The sequence below is a fragment of the Pogoniulus pusillus genome, chromosome 11 (assembly GCF_015220805.1).
Source record: "Pogoniulus pusillus isolate bPogPus1 chromosome 11, bPogPus1.pri, whole genome shotgun sequence".
Classification (NCBI taxonomy): Eukaryota; Metazoa; Chordata; class Aves; order Piciformes; family Lybiidae; genus Pogoniulus; species Pogoniulus pusillus.
Genome location: NC_087274.1, coordinates 17,872,670 through 17,890,768, shown reverse-complemented (window position 1 = coordinate 17,890,768; position 18,099 = coordinate 17,872,670). Strand labels below are relative to the sequence as shown.

The window sequence follows — 18,099 nt, the reverse complement described above, 5'->3', positions numbered from 1 at the left end:
CAACGTGCCCTGCCTCACTGCTCTGCCTCAGTGTGTGCTGCTCTGCTCTGCTCTGCTCAGACAACGTGCCCTGCCTCACTGCTCTGCCTCAGTGTGTGCTGCTCTGCTCTGCTCTGCTCTGACAACGTGCCCTGCCTCACTGCTCTGCCTCAGTGTGCGCTGCTCTGCTCTGCTCTGCTCAGACAATGTGCCCTGCCTCACTGCTCTGCCTCAGTGTGTGCTGCTCTGCTCTGCTCTGCTCAGACAATGTGCCCTGCCTCACTGCTCTGCCTCAGTGTGTGCTGCTCTGCTCTGCTCTGACGTGCCCTGCCTCACTGCTCTGCCTCAGTGTGTGCTGCCCTGCTCTGCCCTGCTCAGACAACGTGCCCTGCCTCACTGCTCTGCCTCAGTGTGTGCTGCTCTGCTCTGCTCTGCCCTGCTCAGACAACGTGCCCTGCCTCACTGCTCTGCCTCAGTGTGTGCTGCCCTGCTCTGCTCTGCTCAGACAATGTGCCCTGCCTCACTGCTCTCAGCTTGGACAATGTGTTCTGCTATGCCTCATGCATCAGACCAGCTTAGCCCTGGTGTTTTGGGCTTGAACCACTTGGAGACTTAAGTGCCTCAGGTTTCTCAGGAGAAGGCATTAAGTGCCTCACAACGTGGTGAGAAGTGCCACTGACATTGTGCTCTCTGCACATCTCTAAGAGATCTGCCTGCACCTCTGCAAATCTCTGTGCCAGGAGGAGCCAGGATGAGGTCAGAGATCGCTTGCCTCTTTCCCAGCACCCTGCTAGAGCCTGGGAAGATCGAGAAGCCTCTCAAAGGCTGTCAAGATGCTGAGCAGTTCCAACACTGCCCCAGAGGAGCCAGGGACTGCCTCGAAATTCCTACTCCACTGCCGTGAGCAGCACAGACCTTCCCCAGGGCTCCAGGCTGCCTGTTTGTAAGTGTGGCAAAGCCATTCTGTGGCTAAACTTCCCCAGTGTTCCGACTGTCCCAGCTGGGTGAATTGTCCATGAGCATCCTTGTGAAGAACTCCCTGATGGAATTAGAACCCAGCTGTGACTGCTTTGTATAGAGCTGTGGGAGAGGCCTTTTGGAAATAAAATAACTGCATATTTCCTAATCCCTGCCTCGCTAATTGCCCAAATTAAATCACCTGGTGCCTCCAGAGCACAGCATGGGGACCCAGGAAGGGAGTGGTAGACACAACTGAGCTCTGTGCCATTGGTGGCATTGCCAGATGCTGCCTCCCAGCAGGCATGACACCAAACAGCCCCCATGGGTTCCCTCCTTGAGGTGCACCCCCTGTGTGGTGGTGCAGCCCCCAGAGTGCCACTGGGAGGGGTCCAGGACAGCTTCCCCAGCACTCTCCAGGCCCACACAGCTTTTACCAGTGTCAGGTGGCAGCTTCCCAGTCCCAGCCCAGCGTGGATCCTGATGGGCCAGCCTGGGCATCCAGCCTCCTACCCTCAGCATGGTATCACCAGCGGGAGGGCAGTGGTGGTGGTGATGGTGATGATGATGGTGAGGAGGAAGAGTTGGCTTCCTCCTGGAATTCTCTTGAGTGGGGACAGGGTGCCAGTGGACATCAGGTGCCACTCAGCAGATGATGCCACCCGGGGCGGGGGGACACAGCCTACGCCCTGTCTGAAGGCAGGAACTGACACCCGCAGGCTGGGGGGGGTTGCCTAGCTGCTGGCTTCCCTTTCCTGGCACTGTCAAGCCAGTGTATGCCAAGACTCCATGAGGAAGCAGCTCCCCGGGGATGGCCACCGGGGGACCAGACGTGTACGAGACCCTGCAGATCCACTACCCAGCCAGCCCCACTCGCGGTGAGCCCTGGCACCTTGGCATGCTGTGGGCATCTGCTACTGCCCCTGACCTGGCAGCTCCTCTCCTGGCGATGCCAGAATGGCTGAGAACATCTCTGGCTTCTCTCCACAGCACCAGCACCCAGATTCCATCCAGCCACATCCCGCTGGGCCATGGGCACCATCCTGGCTGTGGGCACAGGGGTGGTCCTGGTGCTGGGAGCTGCCCTCGCTGTCATCATCACCTTGCGTAAGTGCCAGCAGTGGGTACACAGGGACAGGGCTGCTGGGGCAGCCTCTGGGATGCCTGTGCCCTCCTGGGCAGATGTTGAGGGGACCCTGCCTGGTGGGGCAGCAGGATGAGGTGGTGGGACCAGCTCTGGGGGCTTCGTGGTGCTGGGGGGCATGGTGGTGTGAGCAGTGCTGAGGTCTCCCTGTTGCTGTGGGGCAGATGTGCAGGGCCAGGCAGAGCTGTGGGCAGCGCGGGCAGAGTTGGCAGCAGCTGGCACTTCTGGGCTGCCAGACCCCAACAGTGAGTGGGACCCTGGGGGCTCCTCTCCCTACCCCAATCCCTGTCCCCAGCACCCCCAGCCCCGGCTCTCCTTTTTCTCTCCCCAGCCCCTGTCCCTGTTCTCATCCTCAGTGTCCCCAGCCCTTGTCCCCAGCTGCTGTCTCCACTCCCTGTCCCCAGCCTTTATCCCTGTTCCCTACCTGCAGCTCCTGTCCCCAGCCCCTGTCCCCAACTCACGCCCTGCTTCCCTGTCCCCAGCCCCTGGCACCAACCCCTGCCCTCCTTCCCTGTCCCCTGCCCCTGGCACCAACCCCTGCCCTCCTTCCCTGTCCCCTGCCCCTGTCATACAACTCCTGCCCTCCAGCCACTCTCCCCTGTCCCCTGCCTGTGGTGCCAAGCTAGCCACTGCCAGCTCCCCTCCCTGCCCCTTGGCAGGTCCCCGCAGCTTTGGTGAGAGCCCAGCAGCAGCGCAGAGACGCAAGGACCGGCTCGGTAATGCCTCTTGAGGACACCCACCCCTGAGTGCCCCCCTTTGCCTGGGCAGCTGGCACCCTGACCCGTGGCTGCCCACTCCGCAGGGCAGTGGCTGCAGGGCCTGTCCCTGGGCTGGAGGTACCACAAGGGGGTGATTTACTTCTTCTCGGCCGACCGCAAAGGCTGGCAGGACGCAGAGGCTGCCTGCCGCTCCACGCATGCCCACCTCACCTCCATCACCAGCGCCGACGAGCAGGTGGGCGAGCAGCTGGCAGCGCCCGCAGGGGCCAGCTCCCGCTGGCACCTCCGCCTGCCCACCCTCCCTCCTGCCTGTGCATCCATCGATGCCTTCTCCTGCCCACCCACCCACTGATACCTCCTGCTTGGGTATCCTCCTGCCTCACCCACCCAGTGATACCCTCTGCTTGGGTATCCTCTTGCCTCACCCACCCATTGATACCCTCTGCTTGGGCATCCTGTCTCACCCACTCATTGATACCTTCTGTGTTGGCATCATCCTGCCTGGGTACCCATCAATGTCTTCTTGTGCCTACTCACCCTCCTACCCAGGTATCGTTCTGCCCATGCACCCCCCTGCCCAGGCACCCACTGGCCTGGGCATCCTCCTCTCCATGCACCTACTGACATCCTTCTCTTGCCCATGCACCCTTCTGCCCAGTCCACACCTTCTGCCCACACTCCTGTCCTGCCCATGCCCTCCTGTGCCTCCTTGCCCACCCCGTGCCCTGTCCCACAGGACTACTTGGCACGGGAGGCACAGGGAAGATCATACTGGATTGGACTGGAGGCCACTGGCCCAGGGAACTCCTGGCACTGGGTGGATGGCACTACCTACTCTGAGGCCCAGAGGTGAGCAGGGATTTCAGTGGGAACAAAGGAGGTGCCTGGCACCTCTGGCACACCCCACTGATCCCAGCTCTGCCCTGGCAGTTTCTGGGCACCAGGGCAGCCGGACAGCACTGACCACGGGCGGTGGGGCCAAGAGAGGTGTGCCCAGATCCACCACGTTGGCAACGGGCTCTGGAACGACCATAACTGCAACTTCTCCTTCCCCTGGATCTGCAAGAGGAGCCTGATGCCACCCTGATGCCATGGTGACAGCCACGGTGATGGCTGTGGTGCCAGATGCACTGCCAGCCGTGCTGCCAGCCACCTTGCTGCATCCAATGCCAACCACACCTGCCTGGATGGCCCTCCCAGGGATCTCTGCTGGCCCCTGAAGCAGGCCAGTTTCAAGGCTCATGCCCATGACATGATGCTGCCACTGCCTCCTGCATCCCGGTGCCATCCCTGCACCCAGAGTCCTGTGCCCAGCTGTGATTAAACGGCTCCCACTGCACTTCCTCCGGCTGCCTCTCGCCCGCCCTGCTGAGCGAGGGCTGGCTTCACTCCCTCAGGTCACAGCGAGGTGCCCCCCAGCCTCAGGCGTCTTTGTTGGCATCAAGCTCTCACATCATGGGGGTCCTGTGAGTGCCATGAGAGGGGCAGATCTGTCCCCTTGCCCTGTGAGCATGGTGGGGGTGGGGATGGTGCCAGAACCCCTTCCTGTCTGCAGCATCCACAAGTGTGCCCAGTTGGCATCATGGCCAGAAAAACCCAGCCTAGATGAATCTGTGCCACCTCTGATGCCCACTGCTGCTCCCCAGGTAGTTCAGCTTTGCTGCTGCAGTTACTGGGGAAACATTTTGGGGGGTGCCCACCTTGGGCAGCCCCTACACGGAGCCAGGCAGCACCCAGCCTATCTCTGGCACACCAGTGGTGGTGGCAGAGCTGGGCATGATGACTCCTGCTTCTCCTGGCACACAGAAACTGCCAGGACAAGACCTGTGCCCTGCAGAGTTGGATGAGTTGGTGTCATCACCTTCCAGGGTGTCACACATATTCCACTCACTCCAAGTGGCACTGTCTGGGGACCACTCCCCTGTGCCAGGCACATGGGCACATCCTGTCCCACTTCCTGGTTATTTAATGCTCCAGCTCTGTCACCCTGCTGCGCCAGGACCACTTGTCTCACGGCCCCAGAGGTCCCTCCTGCCCTGTTCCCACACTGGGCACCCTCTGCCAGGCCCGTAGCACCCAGCTGGAGACACTCCAGCCCAGGGTCCGTCACGTGGCGGGCACTCAGCACCCATCCAGGTGACAGCTGGCAGAGGTTCAAGACCACCAGCCCCTTTTTGCTGTCAATTGCTGACCCTGTGGAGCCACTCCTCACCATCCTGTGAGCACCGACAGGGCAGGAGCATGGCACTAACCTGGCTCCAGATGGATCTGCATCCTAGAATCCCCCTGCAGGGACAGCATAAGGGCAGTGGCTGCAAACCAGAGCAGAGCAGACTGAGACTGGATGTTAGGAACAAGTTCTGCACCATGAGGGTAGTGGAACACAGTAACAGGTTGCCTGGGGAGGTGGTTGAGGCCACATCCCTGGAGATGTTCCAGATAAGGAGCTTTGAGCAACCTGATCTCGTTAAGGATGTCCCTGCTGAGTGCAAGGCAGGGGTGGACTGGATGAGCTTTGGAGGTCCCTTCCAGCCCAGCCCATCCTGTGGCTGATCAAACCTTGCTTTTTGTAGAACCACAGAATGCTTTAGGTTGGAAGGGACTTCAAAACTCATTCAGTTCCGACCCCACCACCATAGGTAGGGACACCTCCCACTAGAACAGGTTGCTCAAGGCCTCATCCAACCTGGCCTTGAACACCTCCCTGGGCAACCTGTGCCAGTGTTCCCCTTCCTCCTCATCCTGTCATTACAAGCCCTTGCAAACAGTCCCTCCCCAGCCCTCCTGCAGCCCACTTCAGAACCTGGAAGGCCACTCCAAGGTCTCTTCAAAGCCTTCTCTTCTCCAGGCTGCAGAGCCCCAGCTCTCTCAGCCTGTCCTCACAGCAGAGCTGCTGCAGCCCTCTGAGCATCCTGGTGGCCTCCTCTGGACTCTCTCCAACACTTCCATGTCCTTCTCATGTTGGAGGCTCCAGAACTGCACACAGTACTCCAGGTGGGGCCTGATGAGAGCTGTCTCTTTGCTCTTTATTCAGCTTTTTTTTTCCCAGAGTGGGCTCATTCCCACCCCCTCCCAAAAAAATCCCAGAGAGGAGGAGGGAGTTGGCAGCTTCAACGACTCATTTTGATGCCCAACTCCCTGTCTACGGCTTGGAGGAAACGTTGGTTGAGGAAAAGCATCTCCCCGTGAGGCAGGAGACGATCGAGGAGGACGTCGGCGACTTCGGGGCGGAGCAGGACATCTGCCCCGGGGCCGAGGAGGTGCAGGGAGCGGAGCAAGCGAGGAGTCAAGCGGCGCAGGGTGACCTCGGCCAGCAAAAGGTTCTCCCGAGGGTCGCAAACCAAAGCCAAGGCGACGGCCACCACCGACAACCAGGCTACCGTCACCCCCTCGGGGAAGGGGTCGCCGGGAGGCAGGTGGAAAAGCCCCCCCGGGGCGTCTTGGAGTGGGATGGGGTCGTCGGGGAGCTGGGGGAGTTGGGGGGACAAAGGGCGAGGTGAGGAGGACTGGAGGAGGTGGCAGTGGGAAGCCACTTGTCTGGAAGGAAAGAGAAGGGATCCTCATGTTAAGATCCCTCCCCACATATTCAGGTTGATCATCATTGTGTGTGTGTGTGGGGTCTTGCCAGGCTCTGCACCCCTCCCCCCAAAATGGGGGGGTTGTCATGGCTAAAAGGGGGAGGGATGTCCCTAGGAGGAAAGAAGAGGGGTGGCATGAGGGCCGTGATGAGGTTGGGAGTGGTAAGGGGTATCGTGATCCTGGAGGTCTCCCCTAAGAAAGGGGTGGTCCTAAGAAGGAGAATGTCCAAGGCTAGGGGTTCAGTGCCCCCCAAAATGGGGTGTTCTGGGGCGGTCCTGAGGGTCCCACTGAGCCCAGGACCACCATGGGAGCCGGGAGGGTCCCAGTGAGCGGGGTGTCACCATCCTAAGGGCATCAGGAAGACTGGGGACAGGGTCACAAATCTGGGGGTTCAGGAAGGGGAGGGTCATGGTGGAGGAGTCCCACTGGGAACAGCATTCCCAGGCAGAAGGGTCCCATGGAGTGGTCTGTCCCTTCAACCGGGGGGTGGGGTCCTCCGAGAGGGGTGTCCTACGGAGCGGGCGGGTCCCGCGATGGGGGTGTCCCACTGCAGGGGGATTTCCCAAGGGGGGAGAGAATCCCACGAGGAGAGGGATCCCACCCCGTGGATCTTGCCGATCCCAGAGCCTCACCCCGAGGTCGGTGGCGGGGGGGGATCGGGGTCGCCAGTACCTGGCCACGGCCAGCAGCTGCTCCTTACGGCGAAGGCGCTGCCGGGGAGGGGTCCCGGGCTCGGGGGGGGTCCCGAAGGTCCGCGCGTACAGCACGCGGCAGGGGGCGGGGCTCGAGGGGGCGGGGGTCTCCTCAGCCCCGCCCAGCGCCAGCAGCACCAGCGCGCGCACCATGGCAGCGCCGCGCGACCCCCGGCCCGCGCCGGTCCGGCGGAGGAGGCGGAGCTCTGCGGGCTGCTATTGGCCAGCGGTGGCCGGGGGCGGCTGCTGCTATTGGCCAGCGGTGGCCGGGGGCGGCTGCTGCTATTGGCCAGCGGTGGCCGGAGTCGGGGGGGCCGCAAGGGTCTGCTGGGATTGGCGCAGAGCACGGGAAGGGCGCTGATTGGTCGATGAGAGGGCAGCGGCAATTGGGGGCCGGAGGGGAGCGCCGTGATTGGGCGAGGCGCCGCGCGCCGATTGGTGGATAGGAGCCGTGGGCGGGAGAGGAAGGCGGAAGTGGGGGCTGGGGGCAGGCGCGGAGCAGGGTTTGAGGGACAGCGCGACACGAAGTGGGGACACACGGACACCACACCACGGCCCAGGGGAGGGGCACCCCCGCGGGATGGCATGGCCTGGGGGCTGCACACCGCGCCCGGGGGAACACAGGCTCACTCCAGGGGACTGGGGCTGGTTAGGTGACAGGATCGCCCCGCAGGGAGGGGACTCGGACACAACAGCATGGCCTGGGGCACACAGATACCACCGGAGGATGGCAGGACCGGGGGTCGGTGAAGGGCAGAGGGCATAGAGGTGTCACACGATGGCGTGGATGACAGAGGAGCACACTGCCAGGAACAGGACCCAGAGGACAGGATCCTCCTGGGGCAGAGAGGGACGCGCCCCAGGGCTGCAGTGGGAGGAACAGAGCCTGAGGGCAGGGTACAGGATCACTCTGGAAGGGATGGGGGTGGCAGAACAGGGCCATGCATGGCCCCAACCATCCAGCCGTGGCCCACAGGGAAGCCACAGTCCCATGCACTGGTTGTGGTGGGATGGGACCTTTAAAGGTCATCCAGTCCAACCCCCTGCAGTCAGCAGGGACATCTGCCCCAACCAGCCTGACCCGGAACGGTTCCAGGGATGCAGCATCTCCCCCTGCTGCGGGCAACCCCCACTCAGCGTCAAGCATTTCTCCTTTCAGTTTCAAAGCCTCAGCCCTTGTCCTGTCACAACAGGCCCTGCTCAACTGTCTCCAGCTTTCTGATTATCACCTTTAAGCACTGAAAGGCCACCAGAAGGTCTCTCTGGAGCCCTCCCCGAGCTGAACAACCTCAACTCTCCCAGCCTGGCCTCATGCCAGAGCCCTTGAGCCCTCCCAGCATGGCTGTGGCCTCCTCTGGCACAGCTCCAACAGGTCCCTGCCTGTGCTGTGGGCTCCAGAGCTGCCCCAGGCTTGCAGGGCAGAGGGGCAGAATCCCCTCCCTGCCCCTGCTGCCCACGCTGCTGGGGACCAGCCCAGGTCACAGCTGGCTCTGGGCTGTGCCAGCTCAGGGACCCCCATCCCTGGGGCAGTCCCTTTTCACCTTGTGGTGCAGGCACAGAGCAGGACAGGGATTTGTTCTCTCTCCTAAAGAGTCTTTAACCAAGTGTAAAAAAAACAGCAGAGCACACAGGGACAGCCCTGTGCTGGCAGTTCTGGGCCGAGGACATGCTTCCCACCCTTCCCAGCTCACCCATTCCACACAAGTGCTTGCCCCACACCATGGCATATTCCCGTGGGTGGCCCAGATCCAGGCTCAGGGTGAAGCCTCTCAAGCCCCACAAAGTTCACCAGAGAACAAACTACTTTAAATAAGACAAGGGGTCCAAACCCCCCACAACAACCCCAGGCTCAAGCAGTCAGTGACAGTTGGGGGGGCACTCCCTAGATGCCCACCCCAGCCCACCCCTACCCACCCACTGTGGGTGCAGAGGAGTTTTAAGTGCTTTGCTGCTAATGCTGCCAATTAAACCTCTCCTGGTGCACTCCCCCCCCTCCCTGAGGGGCACCCAGCCCCATAGAGGGTCTGCCCAGCTCTGTGACCACCCCAGGCCTTGGGTGGCTTTCTCTTTGGCCTAGGGGGCAAGGGGAAGGGGGTCCCTTGGCTCACGCCCCAGAGGAAGGCTGAACCTGGCACTGACTTAGGAACAGTCCAGGACTGTCATGTCCCCACCCTCTGCTACAGTTCTCCCCCTCCAGCCACCAGTTAGGGTAAAACCTAACTCTTTTTTTAACCCTTTTTCGGGTAAAATAAAAAGGGCAAAACCACCATCTTGGCCCCCACCCCTGCTGGGCACTGTGCAGAGGAGGGCAGGGGGTGGCCAGGTTGTGGGCTGGGAGATGGTGCCTGATGATAGCCCCAAAGAGCAGTGAGGGTGTCCTGGGAAGGACAGGGGGTCCCTGGGGAGGGGGGCTGCCTGGGGACCCCCGGGCCCATCAGCAGTTCTTGAGGCGGCTGTAGAGCTCCCTCTTGCTGCGCTCCCCAGCCCAGGTGCGGCTCTTCAGGCGGAACTTGCGCAGGTCCTCCTTGAAGTCCTCGTGGTGCATGGGTCGATAGTCCTGGGGCTCACAGTGGCTCTGGGCAACCACAGGCACCATCAGCACCCACAGCGTGAAAGCCCACCCCCTCCAGGGGCAGACCCATCCCCTACAGGGCCAGACCTGCCCCCTTCCAGCCTCCTGAGGTACCATCCCCAGAGAGGATGCTCAGAGCCAGACCCCTCTTCCCCTACCCAGGATAGAGTTTGGGGAAGGCCAAGGGGATTTTCCAGCCCTCTCCCAGCTTAAGACCTGCCCCCCCCCCCCCCCCCAGAGGGGTGGCTCACCTGGTACTGGGGGAAGAACTCTCGGTACCCCCCCTTCAAGACGTAGAGCTCAGGGTAGTGCAGGTTGGGGTACTCGTTACAGGCTCTGTCCTTCTCCCTGATGAACCGGCACCTAGGAGACAGGGGGTGGGGGTGTGTAGGGCTGTCACTTGAGCCAAGAGGTGGTCGCGGCTGGGGGCCGTCCACCAGGGCTCCAGACTCACATCCTGGGCCCTCTCTCCGAGGAGAATTCACAGTGGAAGATGACAATGACCCTCTTGCTGGCATCGAAGGGCACGATGGGCTTCTTCAGCAGGAACTCCTCCACGTCCCGCTCCAGAGGCAGGTTCACAGCACCCTGGGGAGGGAGAGGAGGAACCTTCATCTCCCCCTGCCCCTTGATTCAGCTGGGGGTAGGAGGATTCAGAATGCTACCCTCAGCCTCCAACACCTATCTTCAACAGGCACCAGCACCCCTCCCTCCTTTCACCCATCAGTCTTAGTCCTGCCAGCTAGTGCTCAGCACCTGAGGGAAGACTCAGCACCTCTGAGAGGACTCAGCACCTTTTAGGAGGTTTCTCAAACCCTCTTAGGGGCTGCTCAGCACCTCTGGGTGGCTGCTCAAGCCCTCTGGGTGGGCTTGGCCCCCGTGAGGTTTGGTGATCTGAGAACCCCTCCAGCCCAGCCCGGCGATGGTTCTCACCTTGATGTGTCCTCCCTCATACTCGTAGGGGTACCTGCAGTCCACGATCACGCAGCTCTCGATGAGGCTGCTGAACTGCCCTGTCAGCACAGCCACCATCTGTGGGGGGAGCTTGTCACCAAAGAAAGGGACACAGAGGGGGCTGGATTTGGGCAGGGGGAGGCTGCTTTGCCTTTACCATTTCAGGGGAAATGTACTTCAGGTCCTGGTGCTTCCCTTCCACTGTCTGCAGGACATAAGCCTGGGGAAGAAGCAGGAGGCTGGGTCAGGATCTGTTCCATCCTGGGAACACATCTGTCATCATCCACTCCCCCAGCTCAGAAGACCCCCAGCCTGCAAAGCCTGCTCCCTGGGAGGGGATCAGTCTACCCAGCATGATATGGCCATGGCATGAGGCTGGCATTGGAAAAGCAGCAACTGGGCTCTTAATCTGCTACAGCCTAGAAAGTCACAGCCTTGAGTCCCTAAGTCCCCAGCACAGGCCACCAGCTGCATTCAGGCCTTGCAGCAGTGCTGCTGGTCCCTCTGTCTCAGGGGAAGGGTGGAGGGGCAGCACCCCCAGAGCCACAGCATTCCCATGAACCTGCCTTAGAGAAGTCCCCGATGAGCTCTCGGTGGTCATTGGCCAGCAGGTTCTCGATCTCCTCCTGGCAGTAGGACCTGGAGCGCAGCAGCCGAGCTCTCTGTGGGGCACAAACCAGAGACCCCCTGGCATCAGCAAGGGCTCTAGGGCACGACCCCCAAATCCCAGCATGGTAGGGCTGGAAAGGACCTCTGGAGATTACGCAGTCCATCCCCCACTGCTAAAGCAGGGCACCCACAGCAGCTTGCCCAGGGTCACAATGTCCAGGTGGGCTTGGAATCTCTCCACAGAAGGTGACTCCACAGCCCCCTGGGCAGCCTGCTCCAGGGCTCCAGCACCCTCACATCAAACAAGTTTCTCTTCCTGTTCAGATGGAACCTCCTGGGTTCCAAGTTGTGCCTATTGCCCCTTGTCCTGTCACTGGGCACCACTGAGAAGAGTCTGGCCTCATTCTCTTTCTCCCCACACTTTAGCTATTGATCAGCACTGATCAGATCCCCTCTGGGACTGCTCTGTCATCCACCCCACTGCCCACTCATCCACCCCACACTTCCCAAGCTTCCTGAGGAGGACATTATGGAAGTGCCTAAAGCCTCTCTGGAGCAGACACCACCCACTGCTGTGCCCTCATCTCCTGAGTCAGCGATGCCAGTATAGCAGGGCTATTGATTCGGCAATCAGTGCCAGTGGGCACCGGCTGGACCATGGCAGGGACACCTCCCCCCACCACCCACCGGCTCCGCCGCCTCCTCGCCGGGGGTCCCGGCCACGCTCTTTCGCCGCTTGGTCTTGACAGGGGTGTCCCTGTCCTGGGGCCTGTCAATGCGCTTCAGGATGGGCCTGATGATGCTGCTGGGCATGGAGGGTGAGCGGAAGAGCTGCCGGCACTTGCCACGCCTCGCGGGACACTGTGTGGAGAGACTTCCATGTTGCTGCCCGTGGGGAGCCTGGCATCTCCCCCAGCTTCCCCTAGCACAGTGAAGGTCCCACTCTGGTGGTCACACACCATCCAGTATGAGCCCAAACCATGCTCCCAGGCTGGTTCTGCTCACCAACAACCCCTTCATCGAGGGCCCTTGATGCCAGACCCCTCCTTGGACCACAGGCTCACAGGATGTCAGAAGTTGGAAGGGACCCAAAGAGATCATCGAGTCCAACCCCCCTGCCAGAGCAGGACCAATCTAGCTCAGGTCACACAGGAGCACATCCAGACAGGCCTTGAAAGGTTCCAGAGAAGGAGACTCCACAGCCTCTCTGGGGATCCTGTGCCAGTGCTCTGGGATGCTTACAGGAAAGCAGTTCCCCCTTGTGTTGAGCTGGAACCTCCTGTGCTGCAGCTTCCATCCATTGCTCCTTGTCCAATCCCAGGGAGCAAGTGAGCAGAGCCTGTCCCCCCTCCTGACCCCCAGCCCTCAGATATTTACAAACATTTATTAGATCCCCTCTCAGTCTTCTTTTCTCCAGACTAAGCAGCCCCAGGTCCCTCAGCCTCTCTTCATCAGGCAATGTTCCAGCCCCCTATTCATCCTCGTAGCCCTCCGCTGGACCCTCTCCAGCAGATTCCTGTCTCTCTCAAACTGGGGAGCCCAAACCTGAAGGCAGTACTCAAGATGAGGTCTCACCAGGGCAGAGTAGAGGAGGAGGAGAACCAACCTCGATCTGCTGGACATACTCATCTTAATACACCCCAGGATCCCATTGGCCCTCTTGGCCACAAGGGCACATTGCTGCCCCATGGATACCCTGGGGGTGCTCTGTGAACCCCTCAAGGCTCCCACGTACCGGCTCTGCTTCCTCCTTCCTCACCAGTGGTGCAGTCAGCAGGTTCTCCATCCCTTGGGGCATGTCACCATCACTCTGCCAGGGTGAGGAGAGGATGGATGAGTCCCACCAGCTGCTTCTCACCCCACCCTGGTCAGGGATGGAGTCCACACCCAGGGTCTATCCAATCCGCTACCTTCATCTCCTCCTCATCCAGGATCTCCATGAAACCATCATCCTCCTCCTCAGACATGGAGGAGGTCAAGGAGCAGCGGCGCAAGATGATAGGGCTCTCACCCTTGGGGACGTTTTCCTTCTCGGGGGTGTCAAACTGGGAAGGACACAACACACATCTCAGGTGTGGAGACAGCCCCACTGCAGCCCTGGCTGGAGGGAGGGGGTCTCCTTCCAGTCCCTGTCTCCACCCAGTCCCTTCAGTTCTCCCACACTGACAGTTCTCCAGGATGAATGTGGGCTTTGGAGCAGCATGTCCCAGCAAAATAGCCTGTGCAGCAGGACCCCCAGCCTTGGACCACCCTGCCCAGAGCCCCCCACAGCCCCAGAGCCCCCTGCATGCCCTCTCACCAGAAGTTCAGGTGCAGAGCCAAGTCTCTGGGCAAAGCGATCCCTGCCCACACTGCCATCACTGGTGGGCAGTCTGCCACGCTGACCTGGCCTCTGTGGCTTCTTGAAGACGAACCCTTCCTGCAGGGAGGGGCCAGGGTGTTAGCACCCTCCTGCCCCTTCCCCAGCTCCCCTCCCAGCCTTGCTGCTCCCCTCACCATGTCCTCAGGCTCTCTGTGGCTTCTCTTCTCGCAGCCATTGAACTCTCGGGAGTGGGAGATGTTCTTCAGGGCAGGGCTGGCTCCCAGGAGCCGTGGCTGTGGGGCAGGTTGGGGGGCATGAAAGAGCTGCACAGCTTCTCTGCCCCCCTGACTCCATTATCAGGGGGGCAGCAGGACCCACCCCCCCCAGCCCTGCCGAGCCCCCAGCACTCACTGGCAGTGACTGGATCCTCCGGATAAGGAGCTTATTGCTGCGAGAAGCAGGGAAAGAAAGGAATAGAATGAGGGAAGGTGGCATGGACTGGTGGTGGCACCCCCAACACGAGGCTGGCATGAGCCTCCCCAGGTCCTCACAGCAGGGTAAGACCTCCCCAGGGCCATCACAGCTCCCCAAATGACCACAGGGCAGGAAAACTCCAGATGCTGAGCCTCAGGAGGATGCAGGGACAACAGCCTGGCTTTGGGGACAGGGACAGGCTGGGCATGAGGACAGCTTGCCTTTCAGGTCTGGAGACAAGGACAGACAGAGTACAGGCATAGACAGGGGACAGGGACAGCCTGGACACAGGGACAGCCTTGGGTTTGGGGACAGGGATAGCCTGGACACGGGGACAGCCTTGGGTTTGGGGTCTGGGGACGGGGATAGGGACAGCCTTGAGTATGGGAAGAGGGATAGCCTGGCTTTTGAGTTTGGGGACAGAGACAGGCTGGGCATGGGGACAGCCTAGCTTTAGGGTCTGGGGACAGACTCAGCTCCTTCACTCACTCTTTGAGAACTCTCCCAGTTTCCTGCACTGCTTTCTCGAAACTGCCAGGAGATGAAAAAAGGGATTAGGGATGGGGGGTGACACCCCAGGAGCAGCCCAGAAGCCCTGGTGATGAGGTGGGGGGCACTCAGGGCTGCCAGCCCCCCTCCACGAAGGATTAAACCCCATCTGAACACCACTGGTTTCAGACTTGGGGAGACCCTCCAAGCCTGGGCTGGAAGTGGCCGGCCGGGGGTGGTCCAGGGCACCCTGCTGCCCTCGCTTCTGGCCCAGACAAAGGCGTCGGCAGCGGCTGCCGCTCTCCACCTGTATGTAAATGTCCCCTCGGCGGGACGCCTGCGGCGTGCTGGCTCTGCTGGGGACACACTGGCATGCTGGCCCACCGCCATATGGCCACGCCGGCGGCGGCGGGACAGGGGCTGGCGTGTCCCCCCCATAGCCCAGCACACCCCCACAGCTGCCCCAGCAGCACCATCTGCCCCCAGTTACTCATTCACCAGCACATCTGTCAGGGCCGGCTTCTGCCAACGGCTGGCGACAGGGTGACAAAAGCCACCGGCATAGCGGAGGGGTGGAGGCAGACAGCTGGCACAGCACCCCTCGTTCCCTGCACAGACCGAGGTGGGAGGGGGACAAAGGGGAAGAGGGGCAGCCCTCCCCCCCAGGGCTGGGGAACACAGGGGAGCAGCTGTGGGGAGTGTGAATGTGACACAGAGGACAAGGGACACTCACGCTTCCTCCAGTGCCTCGGGGTCCTCCTCCGTGGGGGAGTCCAGCCCCACTCCTGCAGGAACAAGGGGCAGGGATGGCAGTGGGGAGTGGGAGGTTTGGGCCCAGCCATGTCCTGCCCCCAGGACCCGATGCTAGAGGGTCCTCTGCAGGATGTGTCCCCCCCCCATCTCTGCTGGGCTGCACTGGAGAGGGTTCCACGGTCACTGGCACCCACTGAGAGCGGCCCTCACCCACTGCATAGCAAAGTGGGTGGCATTGCCCTCGGGGCCACCCAGGACCGCCCACGTCACCCTGACCAGGAACCCCACAGGGATGTTTCATGTCTGAGTCTCGGAGAGCAAGGCCGGGGCGCGGACAGCGAAAGGAAGGAGCTGCAGCCAGAAGCGCCAGGAGGAAGTCCCCGCTTGAAGGAAGCCTCAAATTTGAAGTCCCGGTTTGAAGGAAGCCCCAGTTTGAAGCCTCAGCTTGCAGTCCCGGTTTGAAGGAAAACCCCAGTTCGGAATCCCAGTTTGAGTGAAATTCCCGGTCCGGAGCCCCCGTTGGAAGCAAAACCCCATCCGGGAGCCGCAGCTGGAAGCATGCGCACGCTAAACGCCCGGCGGGACGCGCTCACGGAGGGGGAGCAGCTCCCATGTACACCCTAAAAGCACCCCCCCCCCCAACTCCTCCATCCCCCCTCCCCACATCGCACAGCCCCAGCTCCGAGGTTTGGGACCGAGGGAGGTAGCACCCATTACACAACCCCCATCGCCCCCCCCCCCCCCGCACCACCCAGCACTCACCCGCATCCGAGGACTCCGAGGACACGGAGTCCCGGGAAGAGCCCGGGGCCGCCAAACCGGGAGCCACGTCCCTGCCAGCCCAGCGGCCCTGCGGGCACAGCGCTGCCAGTCGCCGCTTCGGCGTGTCCCCGTGGCTGCAAGAGCGGCGGGGACAGGGTGTCAGCCCTTGGTGGGGGGGGGCACCCCTGCCACGGGGCATACACACACATCCCACTCTCCCCCCCACGCTCCCTTCTATAGGGGACACACATCGGCACCCCCCGCCACGCTCTCTTCCATGGGGAGCACACAACGGCACCCACGCGCGGCACAAACCCCCACTCCCCGGGTGCCACTCACCTGCCCAGTCCCCCCAGGTTATCCATGCCCAGCGCTAGGGTGCTGACCGGCGACATGGTTGCTGGCGACAGGGCGATCGGTGGCACAACCGCCAGCCCGCGGGGCCCGGGGCCGCCCCGCGCTGCCATCGCGGGCACGGTGGAGGCACGGCGGGGCGGGGGGTGGCGGGGGGGAAATGCAATTACACCCGGTTAATGAATATATAGCTATGGAATCCTGGCGTGGGCTCCCCCCGCGCGGGGCCGTGCCCGGTGCCCTGCGCCCGGCTTCTCCTCGGGGCAGAGCGGGGGTGGGGGGAGCGGGGGGGTGGCGGAAGGCGGGGGGGGGGTGCGGAACGGGGCCGTCCGGGCGCGCGCTGCCGCCGCCGCTATTTATATTCGAAAAATAACAGGGGAGAGGCGGGGGAGGAGCGCGGGCGGGGCGGGGACACCGGCACCGAGCCGGGGGGCACGGCCCGGGAAGCGGGGTGCGGGCTGAGGGGGGTCATACGTGGCCCGAAGTGGGGGCAGAGCTGGGGGGAGAGGAGGGGCGCAGCCCCAAGTGGGAGCATGGCGCAGGGACACGCATGGGTGGAGGGGGGGACAGCAGCGGGAGGGGACACACGGCTGGGCTGGGGGGGACAAGACATAAAGTGGGGGTACGGCGGGGGGGGTGAGGGGACGTGGCTGCGGGGAGAGTATGGCCCAAAGGGTGTGGGGGGGCATGGCCGGCGGGGTGCAGCAGGGAGGCGGCTGCGGGAGAGGGGCGCACAGCCCCAAGTGGGAGCATGGCGTAGGGATATGCATGGGTGGAAGCGAGGGGGGGCGCAGCCGGAGGGAGGGGACACATGGCTGGATTGGGGGGACAAGACATAAAGTGAGGGTATGGCTGGGAGGAGGGGGGGGGCACTGAGGGGGAGAGGGAGGGCACAGCCCAGAGTGGAAGCATGGCTTGGGGACACGCATGGGTGGAGGGTGGAGGCAGCAGCGGGAGGGAGAGGACACATGGCTGGGGTGGGGGGGGACAAGGCATAAGGTGGAGGTATGGCTGGGCGTGAGGGGACGTGGCTGGGGGGAGGGTATGGCCTAAACGAGTGGGGGGCATGGCTGGAGGGGTGCAGCAGAGGTGGGATGGCTGTGGTTGAGGGGAATGCAGCTCGAATGGCTGAGAGGCGGCTGGGGGGAGAGGGTGGCACAGCCCGAAGTGGGAGCATGGCTTAGGGACACGCATGGGTGCAGAGGGGCCGGCAGCAGGAGGACACATGGCTGGGGTGGAGGGGCAAGACTCAAAGTGGGGGCATGGCTGGAGACGTACTCATGGCTGGGGAGTTGAAGAGGAACATGGTGCAAAGTGTAGGCATGGCCAGGGAGGGAGTGGGGCTGAGTCACACCCCACAACACATGGCTGGCCGGGTACAGAGGGAGGTGGCCTAAAGTGCATTGTAGCTAGGGGGAGGCATGGCTGAGGGGGAATGTGGCTGGGAGGGGGCATACAGGGACATGGCCCAAAGTAGGTGCATGTGGCTGGAGGGGAAGACAGATGTTGGGGGGTGGGAGGGAGGAGCACATGGCCTAAAGAGCAGGCAAGATCTGGGGGGGGGTGGGCTGTACAGCCTGGAGGGAACAGGTCATGGGGCAAGAGTTTGGGAGTTGGTGGGAGGGGGGCACACCAGAAGGGATGTGAGCCATGAAAGGACGCAGCCCAGGGTGGATGAGCACATCAGGGGCACAGCCGGTGGTGTAAATAAGGAGTTCATGGCTGGGGGAGGGCATGGAGAAACACATGGCTGGGGAGGG

At 62.2% G+C, this 18,099-nt stretch overlaps 3 protein-coding genes across 4 annotated transcripts; 1 reads left to right on the top strand and 2 right to left on the bottom strand.

Annotated features, from left to right (window-relative positions):
* Window positions 1–1,730: 1,730 nt before the first annotated feature.
* On the top strand, window positions 1,731–4,138 carry LOC135179751 (C-type lectin domain family 4 member F-like). Its single transcript, XM_064151807.1, has 7 exons — window positions 1,731–1,814; window positions 1,927–2,043; window positions 2,245–2,325; window positions 2,740–2,796; window positions 2,883–3,034; window positions 3,536–3,648; window positions 3,730–4,138. The coding sequence occupies exons 1-7, from the start codon at window positions 1,748–1,750 to the stop codon at window positions 3,884–3,886; spliced, it is 744 nt and encodes a 247-aa protein (XP_064007877.1). The 5' UTR covers window positions 1,731–1,747; the 3' UTR covers window positions 3,887–4,138.
* A 1,666-nt stretch (window positions 4,139–5,804) lies between these two features.
* On the bottom strand, window positions 5,805–7,223 carry AP5S1 (adaptor related protein complex 5 subunit sigma 1). The gene is made up of 2 exons (XM_064151806.1): window positions 7,051–7,223; window positions 5,805–6,336 (listed from the first exon to the last, which is right to left on the bottom strand). Exons 1-2 carry the CDS (start codon window positions 7,221–7,223, stop codon window positions 5,910–5,912), a joined length of 600 nt encoding a protein of 199 aa, XP_064007876.1. The 3' UTR covers window positions 5,805–5,909.
* Window positions 7,224–8,642: 1,419 nt separating this feature from the next.
* Window positions 8,643–16,630, bottom strand: CDC25B (cell division cycle 25B). Of its 2 annotated transcripts, XM_064151247.1 has the most exons (16): window positions 16,325–16,630; window positions 15,986–16,119; window positions 15,204–15,255; window positions 14,471–14,512; window positions 13,919–13,955; window positions 13,702–13,800; window positions 13,505–13,624; window positions 13,116–13,250; window positions 12,941–13,015; window positions 11,893–12,066; window positions 11,163–11,258; window positions 10,754–10,816; window positions 10,576–10,674; window positions 10,097–10,230; window positions 9,894–10,005; window positions 8,643–9,645 (listed from the first exon to the last, which is right to left on the bottom strand). In XM_064151247.1, exons 1-16 carry the CDS (start codon window positions 16,450–16,452, stop codon window positions 9,505–9,507), a joined length of 1,641 nt encoding a protein of 546 aa, XP_064007317.1. In that variant the 5' UTR covers window positions 16,453–16,630; the 3' UTR covers window positions 8,643–9,504. The 2 variants fall into 2 exon arrangements, with proteins under 2 accessions (XP_064007317.1, XP_064007318.1); XM_064151248.1 differs by lacking the exon at window positions 14,471–14,512.
* Window positions 16,631–18,099: the final 1,469 nt, after the last annotated feature.